The sequence below is a fragment of the Hydra vulgaris genome, chromosome 01 (assembly GCF_038396675.1).
Source record: "Hydra vulgaris chromosome 01, alternate assembly HydraT2T_AEP".
NCBI classification, from domain to species: Eukaryota; Metazoa; Cnidaria; class Hydrozoa; order Anthoathecata; family Hydridae; genus Hydra; species Hydra vulgaris.
The window spans coordinates 16,812,736-16,835,324 of record NC_088920.1 but is presented as its reverse complement, the minus strand read 5'-3'; the positions used below and the strand labels follow the sequence as shown (position 1 = coordinate 16,835,324).

General features: G+C 27.6%; 3 protein-coding genes and 1 long non-coding RNA gene across 4 annotated transcripts; 1 reads left to right on the top strand and 3 right to left on the bottom strand.

Moving 5' to 3' along the window:
• Positions 1 to 4,332: 4,332 nt before the first annotated feature.
• LOC136074801 (uncharacterized) lies at positions 4,333 to 5,590 on the bottom strand. Its single transcript, XR_010635451.1, has 3 exons — positions 4,950 to 5,590; positions 4,652 to 4,815; positions 4,333 to 4,580 (listed from the first exon to the last, which is right to left on the bottom strand). It is a non-coding gene; the product is annotated as an uncharacterized LOC136074801 (long non-coding RNA).
• A 9,886-nt stretch (positions 5,591 to 15,476) lies between these two features.
• On the bottom strand, positions 15,477 to 15,953 carry LOC136074160 (uncharacterized). Its single transcript, XM_065786465.1, has one exon. The coding sequence runs from the start codon at positions 15,951 to 15,953 to the stop codon at positions 15,477 to 15,479; it is 477 nt and encodes a 158-aa protein (XP_065642537.1).
• Positions 15,954 to 16,527: 574 nt separating this feature from the next.
• Positions 16,528 to 17,976, top strand: LOC136075145 (putative nuclease HARBI1). The gene has a single exon (XM_065787489.1). It carries the CDS (start codon positions 16,651 to 16,653, stop codon positions 17,848 to 17,850), a length of 1,200 nt encoding a protein of 399 aa, XP_065643561.1. The 5' UTR covers positions 16,528 to 16,650; the 3' UTR covers positions 17,851 to 17,976.
• LOC136075146 (uncharacterized) lies at positions 17,931 to 19,363 on the bottom strand. Its single transcript, XM_065787490.1, has 2 exons — positions 19,046 to 19,363; positions 17,931 to 18,713 (listed from the first exon to the last, which is right to left on the bottom strand). Exons 1-2 carry the CDS (start codon positions 19,183 to 19,185, stop codon positions 17,936 to 17,938), a joined length of 918 nt encoding a protein of 305 aa, XP_065643562.1. The 5' UTR covers positions 19,186 to 19,363; the 3' UTR covers positions 17,931 to 17,935.
• Positions 19,364 to 22,589: the final 3,226 nt, after the last annotated feature.

Genomic DNA, 22,589 nt, shown 5'->3' with positions numbered 1-22,589 from the left:
ACTTTGCCAATCGATTCAACCTTATCAGTTGCTCCTGTTATTCAGTTAAATGTTAAATATTTAGTGCTCTAACTGCAATGAAAAAATTGAATTTTATACTTCAAAGACATGCTCTTGGAAAAAAACTTTTGATGTAAATAATAGAATTGTATCAGTTGATGTTAGCTGGCAACGTCGTGGGTTTTCTTCATTAAATGAAGTTGTTACAACAATTTCAACAAACATAGTTAAAATTCTTAATTGCGAGCCAATGAGTCAGTCATGCAAAACATGTAGTCTAAAATTAAAACTTAAAAAAAATAATCCTTGTGCATTTGAAGCTTGGAAGTCATCACATGTATTTAAATTAAATTATAGTAGCTCTGCTCCTTGCATGGAAATAATTGGTGCACAAAAAATACTTTAACGTTCTATTTCACAAAATAAACTAAGCTTAATAAATAACAGCACCATATACTCCTAACTCCAACTCCGTTAACAATACATATTTTGTTTTAGGTATAGCTGCGCATACCTAAAACAAAATATGTATTGTTAACGGAGTTGGAGTTAGGTGTATATGGTGCTGTTTCAAATTTTGATATTGAAAAAAAAGCAAGTATTCTTTTATTTGAAAAATTAAATATGATTCTAGGTATATAAACACTTCAAGGCTATTCTTAATTCTTGTTTTTATAAATAAAAAATTTTAAACTGATATTTGACATTTGGTAAAATTGTTGATGTAATACTTTACTGCTTTTTTCTCAAGTTGTCAATTTTCAACCTCCCAGCTATCCTATCTCATAAACCGTATGTCAGATTTGAATGGAATTTTTAGCGAATGTTTATTGCAACTAATTGTACAATAGGAACTAAAAGTTTTACAATACTTTTAGGAGTTTTTGATTCATAGAAGATTTAGTTCACAAAAAAGTATTATTTTAAATACGCAATTTTGAAAAATTCAGCATAGCTTAAATACTTTGTTTCTTAGAACAATTTTAGTTCAGTTTGTAGATAACTATGTTGTTAATCATATGCCAAAAAATCATATCCAATAAGTTTTCGGCTACTGAGATAAAATGGCCGGAGTGACCAAAGCATTTTTGGATGTCTGACATTTTACTTGGTAACCATGGCAACTTACAAACTTATTTTGCATTATTTAGAACTCTGTTATATACTTGTTTCTCAGGATATATTTGGTTTTTTATTAAAAAGATTTTTTTAATAAAAATTTTTTTGAGGGGTCTTATACCTTAACGTTGATTTATAGTTAATAAACAAATGTTAATTATTCAACGATAAAATGGCGTATATTATTTATTTCTATCTGATATTTAGGTTTTTATAGGTAATTATAAGGTTTTTTAAAAATAAAAGTGGCTAATCGCCCGGCGGAAAGGATGTGCTTTTTTATTGTTTTTTTATAAAGTAAAAAGTGGTAATATTTAAAAGTGGTAATATTTAAAAGTTTACTCACAATTTATTTAATATAATACTTGAAATTTGTAAGTAGCTATTTACAAGTTATCTTAAGTATGTTTTAGAATAATGGATAACAATCAATTTTTTTTGTGGTTTATAATTTCATTTTTTATTTTGCTTGCAGAAAGTTGTAATGCCTAAATGCAATTTTAATATTATTAGTAGCAATTATTAAAAAGAATCCGTGTTTTGTTACTGGGTTTTGCATCCATTGAAAACAAACATGACATCCATTTGAAACAACCATGACATTCATTTAAAACAACCATGACATTCATTTTAAACATCGTGACAATCAAAACTCGTGATTTTCAATTAAAATATTTATCGCATGCGCAATCTGAACGTTCTATATTATTCAAAAAAAAAAAAAGGTTTTATTTATATATTTATTTATTGAATATTATTTACATTTATTTTTATTATTATTATATTTATTTATTTAATTTTTAATGGATGTAAAACCCGATATATCATATACAGGGTTTTACATCCATTTAAAACAAATATGATACCCATTTAAAATTAAAATAAATTCTAATAAATTAAAATAAATGAATAATATATTAATAAAAATAAATTTAAATAATATTAAAAAAATAAAAATAAAACCTTCTTTTTTAATAATATAGAATGCTTAGTTAGCGCATGCGTTAAATATTTTAATTAAAAATCACGATTGTTTTAATTGATTGTGACGATGTTTTAAATGAATGTCATGATTGTTTTAAATCAATATCATGGTTGTTTTAAATGGATGCAAAACCTGGTATGTAACGATTTACACTGCTTTAATTACAAACATACATATTTTTTGTTTATAATCAAAGCTAAAAATGCTAGTAAAAGAATCAATAAATTAGTAAAAAGATAACTCTAAATAACACACACACACACACACACACACACACACACACACACACACACACACACACACACACACACACACACACACACGCGCGCACGCACGCACACACACACACACACACACACACATATATATATATATATATATATATATATATATATATATATATATATATATATATATATATTAATGAAAAATAGAAAATGAAATGTTTAATAAAAAAGAACCACTAACAAAAATATTAAATAAAGTTTTTATAGCGAACTTTACAGCGAAAAAAGAACGAAAAAGAATTTTTCAGTTAATTAATTCTTTAAATTGTTTTCATACATTGTTTATATTGTCATGTAATTTTGTATACTGTCTTAATGGTCCTGTATTTTTTTAGGTTGTTTGTTTTACTATGTATTTTTGTGCGCTGTTTGGATTGTTTTTTTTTTTTCAAACATTATTGTGCTTATATTATAATGTTTTTTTCTGTTCAATGTTTGTGTTGCCTTGTCTTGTTATTATTTTTCCCTTTTAGTTTGTTTATTGTTGGTTATACATTTTTAAAGTTGTATATATTTTCAAAAGTGTATATCTATATGTGTATGTTTACATTTCTATATGAGTGCATATATATTTCTGTATGGCGCACATGTGTATTTCTGTAAGCAAAAATACATATATGATTGTAAACTGTGTAAGCATATCCACACATCTGTATATGTGTATATGCATGTTTGTGTATGCACATAACAATATAAAATTTTTTATATTTTTTATAGTCAATTTTATTAACTTTATTTTTGTTATGTTTTTTGTCAGTTTTGATTTTTTGATAATATTGCTTTGATGTTAAATATTTTTATTTATTTTTAATCTTTTTTGTTATTGTTGTTTTTATTAAAACTATTGTTACTATTGGAATTTTTATTTTTAATGTTATTATTTTTTTTTCTTATTTTCTATTTAAATAATTGTTTATTTTTATTGTTAGTTGTTATGTTTTATCCGTTTTTTTTAACTATTTGTAACTGTCTAACATTGTACATCTAGCTATTTGTGTTTATAAAAACATGTCTCTTTATATTATCTTTATCATTATTGTTTTTACTACTATTATTGTTATAATTTCCAGTAAACACACCTACGTTTATAAAACGTCAAAACAACGTTTCGACAAACGTTCAGAATTGGTCAATTATCCGTTAAGAACGAAATCTAGATTAACGTTTAGAACAGACGTCCATAAAACGTCCATAAAACGTCCATAAAACGTCCATAAAACGTCCATAAAACTATATTCAAGCGTATTTTAGACGTCTATTATAGGATAATTTTACGTATGAAAAGCGTTTAAATTTTGTCTATAATTTACGTTAAATCTAGTCTAATTAACGTATATAAAGCGTTTAGACTTGGGTGGAATGCAAGAAGCAAACTTGAGTCAAGTTCGACTTGAACTTTACATTGTAACCAATAGCAGCAGAGTATGGGTGTTCCCCTCAAAAAATACTCTGCCGCTATTGGTTACAAAGTAAAGTTCAAGTCGAACTTGACTTAAGTTCGCTTCTTGCATTCCACCCTTAGTCTTAGCAAACGTTGATGAAACTTTTAGATCTTGCTTAATAGTTTCTTTGATTTAGTTAACGTAATTTCAATTTATTTAAGTTTTAAAACTAATTTAAATTAAAATTACGTTATAACTTTTTAACTTTATATAAGTAATAAGAGCTATATAGGTCTTGAAATTTATAAATAAGATATAGTTATAAAAGACCTTACTCTTACTCATTATAGTTTTTATAACTATTATAAACTTTTATACTATACTACTTATTTTATACTATACTTTTATTTTATAAAATTATATATAAAGTTATAAACTTATTTTAAAACCTTTTCATATAGGTTTAAAGAAAAAATGTTTGTGCACTAAATTTGTTTATGTTTCGATAATTAAAAAAAATTAAATGATCAAGCTTTTTGCAATGGAAATTTTATAGTAACAATTTTTATTAAATATTTTTTAAATTTAATCTCATTAGCAGAAAATAAAAGTTTACATTAAGATTAAGTCAAAGAATACTTATAAAATTAATAAACTCATAAACAAATATTTTGAATCACTGTTTTCTCTGATTTATGTATTATCAAAAATCTTCTAAGATTACCGCCAACCACTTGTTTATCATGCACCTGTTTGTGCAACATCATCTTCGTCTGATATCGTAACCTGATTTGTAACCGCAAAAAACTAGGGTAAAATAGTTAGCATTTGAAATGTACATTCATAAATGAAACTGGAATTACACAGAACAACTTTACCTATATTTTCTGAATGGAAGTTTCGGAAATTTTCTGTAACATCCATGTTTATTTTTGACATTAAAAAATTAGTAACATTGCGACATAACATATGCAGTGGTTTTTACTAGCTCTTTTCCACCAATTTTCTTTAGAAAATGTAACTAAATTAAGCTAAAATGCATCTAAAATAAAAAAATAATTATTTAAATATAAAAAATAGTTATTAAACCTCTTGATTATTGCAAAAATGAATACCTACTGTTACACAATCATACTAGCGTTTAAAAAATGAGTTTAAACTGTTTATAAAACTTACGAAAAAAGTTCTTGTAGCAGGATATTCATAACGAGAGACCAGCAACTCTTATTTTTTAATTGTGTCAATGTCGCCATCAATAATTTCTAAAACATCGGAGTCCATTGGTTTGTTGGCATTTAGGAAAGTAGATTGTCGCGGATAAGAGCTTTTCTAACTTCCATGAATTAAAAAGGCGCACCCGAAACTCGTTTATTATTTATCAGTCGTTTTGCTTTCAGTTGTTGTAAGGAAGTGAATTTTTAAAACGCATTCAAGTCTAACGTAATTATCTAGCCAATAAAAAATAATTTTTCAATTAGTTTTTTATTTCGTTTTAATTATGCCTATTTAAACCGCATGACTAAAGGTGTTATGCGTTTCTTCTGACCAACAACTACATTACTAAACTCAATACAACTAAGGCATGGTATACGTTTTTCCGAACAAAAATACAAGTTTTTCCAATCACAATATTAGTGAACGGAAACTTTCGGCTTCGGCCGAAATTTCGGCCGAAACCGAAACCGAAATTTCTGCTTCAATAATTTTTTTACTTTTCCTGTTTCGGCCGAAACTTCGGTTCAAACCGCAACCGAAATGAGCCGAAACTTTTATAAGATTTTTTTTTAAGTTTTAATTTAGAGTGGGATTATGATGGTTTCCTAATTGTAATCGTTTGTTAGTAAATCAATTTTTAATTATAACAATTGTAGAAATTTTAATTGAAATCACGTTACATAATAGTTTTAAATTACTATTCTCAAAATCATTCTTAAAATGAATTAAGATTTAAGTAAAGCAACCCAAACCAATAGTTTCATCAAAAGTTTCTCAGTACTAAATTTTACAATGGAAAATAATCGATAAAAAACTGGTTTATGGAATCATTTTACCGTGACAGGTAGTGATTTCAAACACGGAACTTGCAATATCTGCAATTTGAAAGTATCTCGTGAATCGCACAATCCAAAACTTCAATCACTTAGCGGACTTTCATCACATTTAAGAAGTGGTTTACTCTAAAAAATCTCTTAACTGAAAAAGCAATACAACTACCGGCAGTCCTATAAATCTCAAAAATTGATTCAAACTTCAAAGAAGGTCTGAAGTTTCTTGTGCGACCGTGGCGCAGTGGTTAGAGCGCTTGCCTTTTAAGCAGGAGATCCAGGCTCAAAACGAGCTTCGCATATATTTTTGCGTCACGGTAATGAAGGAGGCGTGAACTTCCTGGTTAAATGCACTTCCGCGGTGCTCTGTGACAAGACCTATAGGTCTTCTTGGGGCACCTAAATAACAACAAAAAAAAAAGTTTCATAGATTTATATTAGAAAACAACATTAAAAGCAAAGTTTGGTTTGCAAAAGTAGCAAAGAGATTCCTTAGACCTCCACCAACATCTGGCGAAGTTAAAAGATTGTTTTTAACTGCTGGAGAAATTCTTTCAAATGAAAGAAACAGACTTTTGCCAGAAAACATGAAAAAATATGTATTTCGAAGAATATGTATTTCAATTATTACCTTTAATTATTGAAATGTCTTGACATATTAGAGTTTTTATCAAACTATGTTACATGGTGATTGGCTAGATATATGTAAAATAGTTTTTTTTTGCTTTAATTCGGTGGTCATAAAAGGTTCAGGGATTTTAAACATTCATTTTCAAATTTCGGCCGAAATTTCGGTTTCGATTTCGGCCGAAATTTCGGTTTCGGTTTCGGCCGAAATTTCGGTTTCGGTTTCGGCTTCACTGAACCGAAATTTCGGTACTTTCGGTTTCGGCTGAAATTTCGGTTTCGGTCGATCACTATTAATAACTATCGCTATTTTGCACATAGAACAATCGGTTACACCTAATTTGACATTATTTAGTTTGTTTTTTTAATTTTAAAAGTATTACAGCTAAAAAGAAAATATAACAAAAAAAGAGAAAAAAGTATAAACTCATTTTTTTCAAATTTGGAGATAATTCTAACCTGACGAACTGTATTAAATTGTAATTGTGTTCATAAATTATGTCAAACAAACACTATAAGATATCTTTATAATTATATTGATTGAATTATATCTACTGCAAAACTGTTATAACAGACGCTTCGGTTTTTATTATTTTATTATTTTTCCATCAACTACGAATTCTTTGTTTGCATAAATTAAATACCAATAAATAAAAAGTTGTTCGGTTTGCCACTAGCGACCAATCGGATTTGTTTAAAAATATCGGCTATTTTTTTTTACGAGTTTGTTTGTTCTGTGCCTTAGTTGCATTGAGTATTATGATATAATAAACGTTTATTAAACGTCGATCAAACGTTAAGAATAACGACTTAAACGAGTCAATATTGTAACGTTTGATCGTCGTTTAATAAACGTATATATTAAAAGGTTTGAAGCGTAGATTTTAAATCTATAAATGTTTACGTTTAATTAAGTTCGATTAAAGTTTTACAATATTGGCTGATGTAAGTCGATATTCTAAACGTTAGATCGACGTTTATTAAACATATATATAAAAAAGTTGGAAATATACATTTTAAATCAAGCGTCGATTTTAGTCAATAATAGGTCGTTAAGTGTTTTATAAATTTTTCGACCAATTTCGACTAAATATTGACAAATTCTGAAGCAATCTGTGTTTACTGGGTTATTATTACACTGATAAACAAACAAAATTTTTTTGTGGAAATCTTGTTAACTAAGTGGTTTTTTAAGCCAAATTAAATATGCTGATTTCAAATATGCAACTCATTTTTCACGATCACGTCAAGTTGTAAAGTTATTTAGGTTTCAATCTTTAGTATTTGGGTTAAAGTCCCTAATATTGTCGAAAAAAAAGTTATTCAAAAGTATGTCAACCTGGGTCTTAAAGAAACGTATTTTCATAGAGGTTTTAGAAAACTTTTTTTTTTTTTTTTTTTTTTTTTTTTTTTTTCTTTCTCTGTTTTAATATAATATAAGATTTTACAACTTCGTAATATAAAATTTCAATAAATAAAATAAGTAAAACAGATAGGGGCTCAAAGAAGATGAGGATGACAGTACGTTATCGCAATCTTTTCATAGAGCCCCTATAACAAGATTTCAAAAAAATATCGTAATATGTTAATGCGTAATAAAATTTCAATAAAATATCGTAATAAAACGCGTAATTCGCTAATAAAATTGATAAGCAACCAACAAAAGTAGAAATAAAACAAAAACAGATTTATGAGAAATTATTCAAAATATGATTAACCAAAAACATTTCTTATATTTTAAAAATTTCTTTTTTTGTTAAAAACTTGAAGGAACTTAACGAATTTACCGTGCCTTTGAATCCTTTTTGAAAAGTATTCCATACTTTTGGACCTCGATATAGAATGCTGTACTCTGAATATTTGTTTATTATCCGAGGCAGTTTATATGTGTTGGACATATTCGCTCTACGATTATAGCTATCATTTTTATTTATTTTAAACTTGTTATTAAAGCTTATAGGAGAGATATTGTGATTATAACGATACATGAAAATTAAATGCTGGTAGATATTAATTTCAAACACATTCATCATTTTCATATCTTTCATTAAGGGCTTAGCGTGTTCACGCCTATTTTTTGAGTAAATGATTCTGCAGGCATGTTTTTGTAGACTATAAATTTTTTTAATCTTTGCCGCTTGAGTACTTGCCCATGAAATGTTTGCATAGCTGATGAAGCTATGAATTAGCCCAAAGTAGATTAATTTAAGACTATTTTTATTGACGTAGGAGCGAACTCGATACATCAAACCTATTATTTTGGTGATTTTTGACTGGATATATATTATATGTGGAAGCCAGGATAATTTTTCATCAACAATGATTCCTAAGAATTTTATATTGGATTGCTTATTTACTAGTTTATCATTTAGAGATAGGTTAGGCAACTTGAGAGGAAGATTTTCTTCTTGTGTTTTTTTGTGAAATAGTATATACTTTGTTTTCTCAGCGTTAAGTGAGAGTTTGTTTGCCTTAAACCAGTTGTTTACTTTACACAGTTCAATATTCATGTCTGCATATAATTTCTTGATATCATTGTTGGTGAGAAATAAGTTTGTGTCATCTGCAAACATGACCGAGTTCATTTTTAAAGATGCATTACAAAAGTCATTTATATATATTAGAAAAAGAAGTGGACCAAGAATCGATCCTTGCGGGACTCCACATATGACATTTAATACTCCAGATTGGACATTATTTACATATTGTTTTCTGTTTGTAAGATAGCTTTTAATCCAATAATAACTTTTATTTATTATTCCGTAGTGCCTTAATTTATCTAATAGAATGCAATGGTCCACTGTATCGAATGCTTTTGATAAATCAAGAAACACTCCTAAAGTAAATTTATTATTTTCAAAACCATTAGTTATTTGATTTACTATTTCAATGATTGCATGCTCTGTAGAGAGATTTTTTTGAAAGCCAAACTGATTTGGGTAAAAAAAATTGTTTTTAATGAAGTAATCATAGATTCTATTATAAACTACACGTTCGAAGAGTTTTGAAAATACAGAAAGTATTGATATAGGCCTGTAGTTTGTAATGTCAGAATGATCATTACATTTGTATAATGGAATTACTTTTGCCAATTTAAGTACATCCGGAAATATCCCAGAATTTAATGAGAGCTTAAGTATATGAAACAGGGGTCTATTAAGACTGTGTTTGTTTGCAATAACTATATCACTAGATATCTCATCAAATCCTGGAGCCTTTTTTTTTTTTAAGGAGGCAAAGGCTGCCTCTAATTCTTCATAGCCTAATTCATAATCAAGCATGGTAACGTTATTCGTGTTTTTAAGATAGGTTTTAAAGGATACAGATGTTGGTACAATTTTATTTACAAGATTTGGACCAATATTTGTAAAATATTTATTGAATTCTTCTGAAATTAGTTTTTGACAAAATATATCGTTATTTTCAATAACAATTCGTTTAGGAAGAGAAGGTGAATTTAGTTTTTCTCTTCCCATTAAGAGATTAATGATGGACCATGTTTTTTTGCTATCAAATTTGCATTTGTTAATTTGATTACTGTAATATTTTTTTTTTGCATTTTTAATGAGATCTTGGTAAAAAAATTTATAATTTTTGTAATTTTTTTCATTATCATTGTTTCTATTTTTCAAAAATTTATTGTAAAGTTTTTGCTTTTTTTTTGAGCACTTTAATAACGATTTATCCATCCACGGATTAGCAATTGCTTTTGACTTAATTGTTATTATCTCTTTTGGACAGGTTTCATTAAAGTACTCCAAAAATGTACTTAAAAAAGCATTGTAAGCTTCATTAGTATCTTTACATTTATATACGTTGTTCCATGTTTCTTGTTTTAGTCTACTTGTTAATTTATTAGTGTTACTCAATTTTAAATTTCGTTTTTTTAAATGTATAATTTTTGAATGACAATCAGACATAGATTTAAAGTTTTTTATTTTTATGAATATCGGGAAATGATCGCTAATATCTGTCAAAAATATACCGGTTTCAAATGTCGTTTCTAAATAATTATTGATAAAAATATTGTCTATTGCTGTTGCAGAGGTTTTTGTTACTCGCGTTGGTTTATTAATAGTTGACAAGACATTAAATTTAAAAAGCATATCAAAAAAAGATTTTATTTTTGGAAATTTTGTGTTAGAAAGAGCATCAAGATTTATGTCACCAGTTATATATAATGTCTTATTTTCTTTATTTATTTTCATAATCGTATTTTTGATAAAAGTTTCGAAATTTTTTATTTTTCCACTCGGTGGACGATAAACACATCCAACTAAAATGTTTCGGTATTTTTTATTAATAATTTCAATGAAAAGGCTTTCATAATTATCATTTGAAAAGCATAGTATATTTTTTATCTTGAAAGCATATTTTTCTAAGACATAAATTCCTAATCCTCCTCCTTTTTTCCCATTTCCTCTTGATTGACTTATTAGTTTATAAAATGGTAATATATAATTAGAATTTAATTCAAGAGAACTTTCTGTATCATGCCAAGTCTCTGAAATAGATATGATGTCGAACGTGTAGTTTAAAATATTTAAAAATTCTTTAAGTTTATCAAAATTTTGCTGCATGCTTCTAATGTTTATGTGTAATACAGAAAATGAGCCATCATCTGCTATTACTTTAAATTCAAAAGGATCAATATACGGTGTGTTAATTAAGTTCATTTGAGTTTCTTGAAAAATATTTATATTTTCTTCTGATAGGTTATTTATAAAGTTGTCCTCAAAAAAGTCTAAATTTAAATTGTGAAAATCTAATTTCTGTGGAAAAAGCGCTGCCATTTTTTAAAAATGTATAATTTAAAAATATTTAATATAATTAAAAACGAAAATACTCAAAACGCTTACTCGTTTACGCATGTCGGAATAACATCTGTGTTGCGGGTGTTTTCTCGAAATTCGTGAACAATCAGTTTGTTGTAAACAACTTTTGCAAAATAGCCATTTTGACGATGTATCTTCGCCTGATCAAAAAAACATAAATATTTTTTCTTAAAATTAATTGACAAAAAATTATGTGAAAAAATGCTATAGACTCTTAAAAAAATTTTTACAGAATGTTTTCAGCAATAATACAAAAAGTACTAATTTTTATTACAAAAGTATAATATTTTAAAAATCTCTATGAAAATACGCTTTTTTTGAGACCCTGGTTGACTTTTTGATAACTTTTTTTTCGACAATATTAGGGATTTTACCCTAAATACTAAAGATTTAAACCTAAATATCTTTATCACTTGATGTGATCGTAAAAAATGAGTTGCATATTTGAAATCAGCTTATTTAATTTGTCTTAAAAAACCACCTAGTTAACAAGATTTTCACACAAAAAATTTATTTGTTTATGAGTGTTATTAGTAATGTTTTTCTGTATTTTTATGTTGTGATTTTAACGATTATTTTTGCAAATATTTTTTTTTTTATTATAACTATTATTATTTTCATCATTTTCAATAGGTGTTTACTTAATATTACTATTAATGTTACTAAAGTAACATTACTATTTGTAACCAACCAATTTTAAAATGTAACCAATTTTAAAATGTAACCACCAACTTTTTCAGAAATATATAGATTGATCATATATTAGGGGTGCATGTATGCCTACTTTTGGAAGATTCCGATTCGTAAATTTTGTACTCTTTTCTTTTTTATAAATAGGTAAAAAATTTTTAAAAAAATATTTCGAATATATATATATATATATATATATATATATATAAATATATATATATATATATATATATATATATATATATATATATATATATATATATATATATATATAAATCGTTATAATAAAAAGAAACCGTTAAAAAGATAACAGTAAAAAGAGTATGAGAAAATACAAAATAGGATTAAATGTTGACGTCAGATAATCTAATAAAAAATGGCCCCCAAGCTTTTGTTGCGACGTTATCACCATCATCCCTTTTAAGAACATTTTCGCTACTTCCTAACGTTTGTCGAACTTTGACTTTGTTTATTTTTAGGGATTCTCGAATTTTCCGAATGTGATTTTTTGGAGCTACTGATGTAGTTTTTGGGTTTAACCAGTCAAACGTACCTTGGCATAATTTGAAATGCTCAGTAGCACCAGAACTGGCCTATTTTCCTTTTTTATTATATTTCAGGTGTCGTTTTTCTGGTGCTCATATTTTTCTGGTGCTCATACATCTTGATATAATTTTCTTTTTGGTTTCACCAATGTATATAGAGTTGCATGAACATTTTATTTGGTAGACGCCTGGGTTTGTATTTGGAGAAAGTTTTGTTTTATTGTTACAGAATATATTGTTTAAATTATAACAATTGTAGAAATTTTAATTGAAATCACGTTACATAATAGTTTTAAATTACTATTCTCAAAATCATTCTTAAAATGAATTAAGATTTAAGTAAAGCAACCCAAACCAATAGTTTCATCAAAAGTTTCTCAGTACTAAATTTTACAATGGAAAATAATCGATAAAAAACTGGTTTATGGAATCATTTTACCGTGACAGGTAGTGATTTCAAACACGGAACTTGCAATATCTGCAATTTGAAAGTATCTCGTGAATCGCACAATGGAGATGATGTAAATATAATTTTTATGTTTTGTTTTTTAAATTCTTTTCTAAGTTTAAGGCCAACAATCGGTAACCATGGTAGCTTAATAAACGATTGGTTGTCAGTTGGTTGATAATTGTTATTTTTTTTTTATCTATTTTAATATAGTCTCTGGCGATATAGTTAAATTGTTCTTGTCATGTCCGTTTTCAACAAATATTTTTATTAAAAAATCAATTCCCTGTTGGAGATATTTTTGAGAACATATTCTTTTTGCACGGCTTAAAAACCCTTTAAATACGCCAGTGATAATATTAGGGTTGATATTTGAATTTGGTTTAAGTTGAATATTAGTTGTTGCTTGTTTTCGATATGCTTGAAATTCATAAGCTCCATGCATTGTGTTCGTAATAATAATATCTAGAAAATTAAGTTGTTTTTGGTGGTTTTCAAGTTCAACAGTTTATTTTATGGCAGGATTTTGTTTGTTTAGGATATTTAGAAACATTTGTTGTTGTTTTATTGAGTTAAAGCGAGCGTGACAATTGTCTACATATCTAATGAAAGTTTTTGGTTCACATGTTTGAATAGTAGCTATACTAAGTGCTTTTCTTTCTATGTTTTGTAGAAACGCTTCCGCAATAACAACCATTAAGGACAAACCAATAGGACTTGAATTAAGTATTATTCGGATTTTGTTTTCATATAAAAAATAGCAAACACTCAATGAAAGTTCTATTAATTGGTGTATGTCTATAAGCCAATGTTTTGTTCGAGACTCTAAGTCGTCAATGTCATTATTTAATATATCAATAATAACTGGAATCGCTTCGTTAATGGGTATGGATAATGATCGACCGAAACCGAAATTTCAGCCGAAACCGAAAGTACCGAAATTTCGGTTCAGTGAAGCCGAAACCGAAACCGAAATTTCGGCCGAAACCGAAACCGAAATTTCGGCCGAAATCGAAACCGAAATTTCGGCCGAAATTTGAAAATGAATGTTTAAAATCCCTGAACCTTTTATGACCACCGAATTAAAGCAAAAAAAAACTATTTTACATATATCTAGCCAATCACCATGTAACATAGTTTGATAAAAACTCTAATATGTCAAGACATTTCAATAATTAAAGGTAATAATTGAAATACATATTCTTCGAAATACATATTTTTTCATGTTTTCTGGCAAAAGTCTGTTTCTTTCATTTGAAAGAATTTCTCCAGCAGTTAAAAACAATCTTTTAACTTCGCCAGATGTTGGTGGAGGTCTAAGGAATCTCTTTGCTACTTTTGCAAACCAAACTTTGCTTTTAATGTTGTTTTCTAATATAAATCTATGAAACTTTTTTTTTTGTTGTTATTTAGGTGCCCCAAGAAGACCTATAGGTCTTGTCACAGAGCACCGCGGAAGTGCATTTAACCAGGAAGTTCACGCCTCCTTCATTACCGTGACGCAAAAATATATGCGAAGCTCGTTTTGAGCCTGGATCTCCTGCTTAAAAGGCAAGCGCTCTAACCACTGCGCCACGGTCGCACAAGAAACTTCAGACCTTCTTTGAAGTTTGAATCAATTTTTGAGATTTATAGGACTGCCGGTAGTTGTATTGCTTTTTCAGTTAAGAGATTTTTTAGAGTAAACCACTTCTTAAATGTGATGAAAGTCCGCTAAGTGATTGAAGTTTTGGATTGTGCGATTCACGAGATACTTTCAAATTGCAGATATTGCAAGTTCCGTGTTTGAAATCACTACCTGTCACGGTAAAATGATTCCATAAACCAGTTTTTTATCGATTATTTTCCATTGTAAAATTTAGTACTGAGAAACTTTTGATGAAACTATTGGTTTGGGTTGCTTTACTTAAATCTTAATTCATTTTAAGAATGATTTTGAGAATAGTAATTTAAAACTATTATGTAACGTGATTTCAATTAAAATTTCTACAATTGTTATAATTAAAAATTGATTTACTAACAAACGATTACAATTAGGAAACCATCATAATCCCACTCTAAATTAAAACTTAAAAAAAAATCTTATAAAAGTTTCGGCTCATTTCGGTTGCGGTTTGAACCGAAGTTTCGGCCGAAACAGGAAAAGTAAAAAAATTATTGAAGCAGAAATTTCGGTTTCGGCTGAAGCCGAAAGTTTCCGTTCACTAGGTATGGACGGATATAAATTAATTATATCAAAGGAAACTTGAACTTCATTGGGATCTATTTTCCAATGTCTGGCTTCATTAATAAAATTATTTGAATTAATAAGTCTTTTTTTGTTTTTGTTTAGTGCTGGTTGAATGATATTAACTAGGTATTTGGAGGTTCCATATGGTTGTGTTTTGATTGTTGATACAACAGGACGCATTGGATAATTTTTTTCGCTTTAATTATTCCGTATAATCTAAGTGGTACGCAATTTGATGGATACATTTTAAAATACGTAGTTGTGTCTAACTTACCCTCTTTTCTTAATTTACACAATTGTTTTTGAAATATGGTAGTAAGTGTGGGTCATGATCAATAATTCTGGTATTTTTAATTTTTTCTTCTAATTTAAGACATGCATTGATTTCGTATAGTAATGCAAAACCTGTGCCTTTATCAAAGGAATAAATTCTAATATCCTTAGTCATCTTTAATTTTCTTATAGATATACGTTGTTGTTTAGTTAAATTATCTTTTAATCTTAGTTTGAACGAATTTGTCAAAATTTTAGAACAGTTTCGTTTTAGAGATTCTGCCTGTTTTGATTTACCCTGTTTTTCAAGTCGCAAAGTGCACATTTCAACATTTGTTATAATGTCCATATAAAGGATTTTCCTCTGTAATGGCACAAACTTTAGACCTAGATTAAGTAATTCAGTTGTTGCTTTATCCAAAATAACATAGAGCACCAGAAAAATAGTAAAAAAGGAAAATTGGCCAGTTCTGGTGCTACTGAGCATTCCAAATTATGCCAAAGTACGTTTGACTGGTTAAACCCGACAACCATATCAGTAGCTCCAGAAAATCATATTCGGAAAATTCGGGAATCCCTGAAAATAAACAAAGCTAAAGTTCGACAAGCGTTAGGAAGTGGCGAAAATGTTCTTAAAAGGGATGATGGTGATAACGTCACAACAAAAGCTTGGGGGCCATTTTATATTAGATTATCTGTGTCAGCATTTAATCCTATTTTGTATTTTCTCATGCTCTTTTTAATGTTTTCTTTTTAACGGTTTGTTTTTATTATAACGATTTTCTTTGTAATGGTTTTTTAATATACCTGATGACGCTGATCACAATAAATAAGCGAAATATCGAATAATATATATTGAAATAAAAAAGCAAAATATTTTTTTTCAAAAAAGTTTATACGCAGCCGTATATATTGAATTTTAATAATATTGTATCGTTTAACAAGAAAATGACTTTCAAAGATTAATAAAGCAATTATTTATTTATTTATTAGGTCAGAAAGTAAAAATAAAACCTTTGAACGATAAACATTCAAATTTTTTGAATTTAACTTATACCCAGTTCACACTAAATTCTGTTTTAAATAAACATGTTTTAATGTAAACATAGTTTTATAATAAACATGTTTTCAGTTTTCTTGCGTTCAGATTGAACGTTCTTTAGTATTTATATTAACGTTCGAAAATGGCGCTCTCAAAGAAAAACTTGATCTCGAAGTTACGAGTATTATTGTACATATCAAGGAAAAAAAGAAGACTGCAATTGCAGCACATACTGATAAACTGTATTACTGCTTATAATTTTGCGGTTTACAGAAAAATTTGGACTAAACCTCGCAGTCAAAGCTTTTGGTACGAAACAATGGTAAACTGTTGGAACGAAGATGATTGGATAAAAAACATAAGAATGTCTAAAGCAGCCTTTAATTATCTGTGCAAGGAAGTTTCACCTTTTATGCCTATACAAGGCACTAACTTTCGTAAATCTTTGCCTTTAGAAATGAAGTTAGCTGTGACACTTTACTTTTTAAGTGGATCTGCAGATTACCGAACAATAGCCAATTTATTTGGCTTAGGAAAATCAACTGTTTGTACAATAGTTCACAGAATTTGTAAACATTTTGTTGATAACTTAATGAAGAAATACATTTCCTTACCCTCAAGGGAAGAAACAATGGAGATTATAGTAAGTTTTGAAAAATTATATGGTTTTCCACAAGTAGTTGGAGCAGTTGATGGATGTCACATAAGAATAAAGGCTCCTCATAAAAATTCAGAGGACTATATAAACAGAAAAGAATATCACTCCATTATTTTACAGGGATTGGTAGACAGCAAGTATTTATTTAGAGATATTTTTGTAGGGTGGACTGGCAAATCACACGATTCAAGGGTTTTTAAAAATTCTCCCTTATATAAAGAGTGTCTGGCTAGAACCTTTTTACCTACAAACTTATCTAAAATAATTGATAATATTGAAATTGGTCCTCTTATCCTTGGCGATTCAGCATATCCCCTTAAAAATTGGCTTATGAAACCTTACTCAGATCGTGGAAATCTTAGTATAGAAGAAGCAAAGTTTAACGTTTCTCTTAGTAAATGTCGTGTGGTGGTGGAGAATGGATTCGGAAGATTAAAAGGTCGATTTCAATGTCTTTTAAAGAGATTAGATACAACAGTTGAACACACAGTCAATATTGTTACAACATGTTGTATACTACATAACTTCTGTACTTTGACAAAGCAAAAGTATTTAAATGAATGGATTGAACAAACAGAAATTGACTTAGTAAACCCTATATTAAACCACAGTTGCATTGAACTTGACAATAAAGCTGAGTTTATTAGAAATTCCATAAAAAAACATTATTTTACAACTGTTTAGTTGTAAATGATTTTTTTCAAACAATGTTGTAAAAGGCATGGTTTATTTTATTTTGAGAAAAAAATAACAAAACAAAGAAATTGCTTCACATTTTTTTAATCATAATTAAAAACTCTATCTCAGTCCCACTTTTAAGACGTTTAACATCCTTATCATTTCGGATAAGTACATTTGGTAACTTGGTAATCAATAAAGATGCATTATCTTGAACTGAAAATTCCTCTTTTATTGTGCAAGTAAGTTTTTCTAGTGTCAAATCTGCCAATGAAAGTTCTATTTCAATAAAATATAAATCTTCAACTTGACGAACTTTTAATATAACACATGATTCTTCTTGTTTGTGGTTTTCTAAAATACTTTCTAAAATTTTATGATCAATATCAGCCTGAGAGGTCATAAATTTATTAACAGTGGCATTTAATTGTTCAAACATTACCTCACTTCTTGATTTTTTCTTTTTGGATTTTTTAAAGTAAAAACTATTATCTTTTTTTACCAACTCTTCAGATTTAGAACTTGACGGAGTAGTTTCAATGTCTATATGTTCACAGTTTACTAACTCATTAACACAATTATTAAAATTATTCACTTCTGCAGTTTTTTCAATAATAACATTCATGCCTGAGGAACTTTTCAAAAAAGTTGGTAATGTGGTTGGTTTGTCACTAAGAACCTTATCAATTTCATCAAAGCAGGATGGTTTTTTGGAAGGACCAGTCCCACTTGTATTTCGTTTATTATCAATATAATTGCGATATGCACTTGTCAATGTGTGAATTCTTGTTTTACACATCTCTTTATCTCTGTCTTCATATCCAGAAGCTTGCAAGAATAGCAAAATTTCCTCCCAAATTTTTCCTTTTCTAAAATCCAAAAAATATGAAGTTATATATATATATATATATATATATATATATATATATATATATATATATATATATATATATATATATATATATATATATATATATATATATATATATATTGTGCTAACTATCAAAGAGAAATAAATATCTTGTTGTAAAAAGTACAATTTATAAACATTCATTTCCTTGTTTATTCAATATTAATGTAATTCGTAATCACTTCTTGTCTATTTGTGATTTATTTAAACTATTTAGTAACGAGTGGTTTGATTTTATTTAACAAGTTATTTCAATTTGATCCAACTTAACTGAAAAAAACAAAACAAAACCTTGTGCATGACTTCAACTTTTCTTGGATATTATCTTCTGACCATTTACTAATTAGTATTTTTGTTTCCTCATCATCCCAATGTCTAGCTCTCTTTCTAGATTTAAATTTTTCTTCAGCAACAGCTTTTTCCTCCGCCATTTAAAAACAGTTCAGGGTAATAAAACGCAATTAAAACAACCTCGCGACGTTGTTTTATTAAAACAACTTTTAACGTTGCGTGTTTTAATTAAAACCAATTTTAAATTTGATGAGAATAGTAAAATGTAAAACGCGTTTAAAATACGACAATTAAAACGTGTTTTATCGTCAGTATGAACGGGGTATTACAGAAAAATATTTAGTGTTGTTAAATTATCTAAATTTTTTACTATGTTTTTTTTTTATTCAAAAAGCAATTAAAACCACTGCTATTTTACGACTTTAAACTAGTTAATTTCCAAGAAAAACATTGGGTAATTTGAGTAAAATCATATTTTGTAAAAATGGCATCTTTAAATAAAGTCAAAATTAAATGTTTCTATGTATTGTTTTTCAAAAAAAATGGATTAGATTTTTAGGTAACGTATATTTCTTTATAAAAATATTAATTTCATTATTTTAGCACCAAAATTTAGCACCACAGATTTATTTATGCGCGATGATATTATTTTAACAACGCAAAAAGTTTAACAATGGTTTAATTATATGATAGCCGCTAATTACTGTGTATAAATTTACACTAATTGTACTGATTCCTGTTAATACCATATAAGGCCGGGTGAATAAATAATGAGCAATTGCTTTTACTCAGTAATTGGTCAGCTTTACGTGAATAAAAACCCCAGCAATTTTGATTAACTTTTCATTCACGTAAAGCTGAACAATTACTGAGTAAATTGCTTAACTTTACGTGAATAAAAATTTAAGCAAAACTGCTTAGTTTTTAATCACGTAAAGCTGATCAATTACTGAGTAAAAGCAATTGCTCATTTTTATTCACCCGGCCTATAAAGTCGATTCAAAAAATACAAAGCAACTTTAACTTTACAGCTTCCATCTTAAAAATGTTAAAGTATGCTCATATTACCAAAGTGCTCAAATTACCCTAATCTACCCTAGGTCAATTTTTGTGCGCGTAAAAGACTCTAACACGTAAACGCGTTTGTAGTACGCGTCTTACGCGTACTACAAACGCGTTTACGTGTTAGAGTCTTTAAAAAAAGGTAGTATTCTATTTTATGGTATTTAGGATCAAGGAATCGGAGTTTTTTCATTTAAATCATATTTTGCGCTCGTGAATGTTACTTACACGCGTAAACACGCGTCATAGCTTTACGTAAAATTATTTTTAATAGCAAATTTAAATTTTTTGACCCAAAATACGATAGTATTGATGTATCACATATTTATATATGATAGTTATATAATTTTTGCCATTTCTTCACCTTTCTGACTAACTTGTGTTAGTCAAAAAGCACAGTTAAAACTTAAATAGGCACATCAACATTTTTTTTTAATGTAAAATGAAAACAAAACAAACACCATAAGTTAGAGAAAACATAAACATTTAAAAATGAAAAATTCATCGTTATGTTTTTATTAGTCGATATTTATTACTTACTTATGCAACTTTTAAACCACAAAATTTAGAATTTTTTTTGTATGACGTTTGAGGTTTTTAGCGATTTTACGTTTTTAAGAATCGCATCAACGTTTCCGTTCTTTTACAAAAGTAACAATAACAAGACCGTTATTATTTTAAACTAAGAATATAATACCAATAAAAATTTTCAAAAGCTTTTTATGTTAATATGCAAAGTGTTAAAATTATTACAGTTATGAAATTCTTTTATTTTATTGGAATAATAATATAAGCAGCTGATCCAAACAGCAGTTGCTTCCATAAAATAATTTAAATCCGGATCCGATTCATGATTTAGTAAAAAGTCATCAGTTTCAAAAAAAAATTAAATGAGTTTAAATCAAAATTGTTGTAGTTACTCGAATTTTTATTTGTTTTTATTATTAGATCTAATTAAATAAAAGAAATTCTTTTAGAAATCATGAGTTATTAGTTTGTTATAATTAACCTTAGCATACTAACCTTTTTGTCTTTGTTCTTTGTTTTTTTCTATTATCACAATCTAGTTCGAGTTTTGTTTTTAGAATATCTTGAACTTTCTTTTCGCAATCTTTCCAACTTTCGTTTTCAGATTCTTCAATTTTGTTTATTCTCAAATTACTACGCCTACTTCTTTGAACTCTGCCAATCAGTCTTTCATGATTTCTGTTACAATATTTTCTAAGTTGCTTCGATTTTTGTGTTCGGCTTTGCTTCGGCAAGTTCAACTAAAACTTTATCATATTTATCGCTTATAAAATCTACGCTTTTTTTTAATTCGCTAATTTCTAGTTTAAGAGCCTTATTTTCATTATTTATTGAATTCACTTTCTTCTCCAAATTTTCTATTTAACAATTATTAAAAATTTAATAATTGTACTTTTTTGTGCATTTAAATATTTGTTTCAATTGAGCTATTGAAAAAATTTACGTCATTTTAAACAAACAGTTAAAACGCGTCCGATCACAGTGAATATTGAGAATTAATTTTCGCTTTTAAATATCTCTTTAAAACCTCAAGTCACTTAAATGTCATAAATTCTTAAATCTTATATTCTTAAATTCTTAAAATCTAAAATGACCTAACATCTCCTGAATGTCTCTTTAAAACCTAACTTGTGTGTCACTTTGCCTAGTATTGGGTGTTGCAGATGTGTTTTTTTTTTTTTTTTTTTTTTTGCCATATAAATTTATTAAAGTCGTAAAGCATAATATAAATACAAATAGCAGGGGCAAGAAGAAGACATAATTGGTCTTATCACCAAGCCCCTTAGTCTATACCGTAAATATAAGACAATAAAAATTAAAAAACGCAACACTATATAATATAAAACGTTTTTCTAAAGACTTAATAGAATAAAAATCAATCTTTAACAAAAAGTTAAAGTCCTACTTTAACTTTTTGTTTTTGTGTTGGTTAAGAAAAATTAAAAAAAAGAGAAAAAAGAATTTGTACAAAGAAACTATATTACTAAAAAGCAAGCAAGTAAATACGCATAATCCTGAAGCTTTCCTTTTACACCAGCATGTACCTTTAAATATGTGAATAATTCTTATAAACCATAATTATATATATATATATATATATATATATATATATATATATATATATATATATATATATATATATACTTTTTTTTTTTTTTTTTTCAAACCACAATAAAACATCAGAAAAAGCTGAGCGCAACGTCGAACATCTGTAGTTTTTGCTTTAATTTATTCTTAAACTCATTTAGCATAGAAATTGTTTTAAGTTCATTAGTTAATATTTTATTCCATAATTTCGGCCCTCTAGTAGAAATTGAAAATTCGGTCGCCGCAAAATAACTTTTGGGTTGAATATAACTGTTATTTGAAAATCTGGTGAGATATCTATTCTGATTTATTTTGAATAATGGGTAAAATATTTTAGGAGATATATTTTTATTTATTTTGAACATAA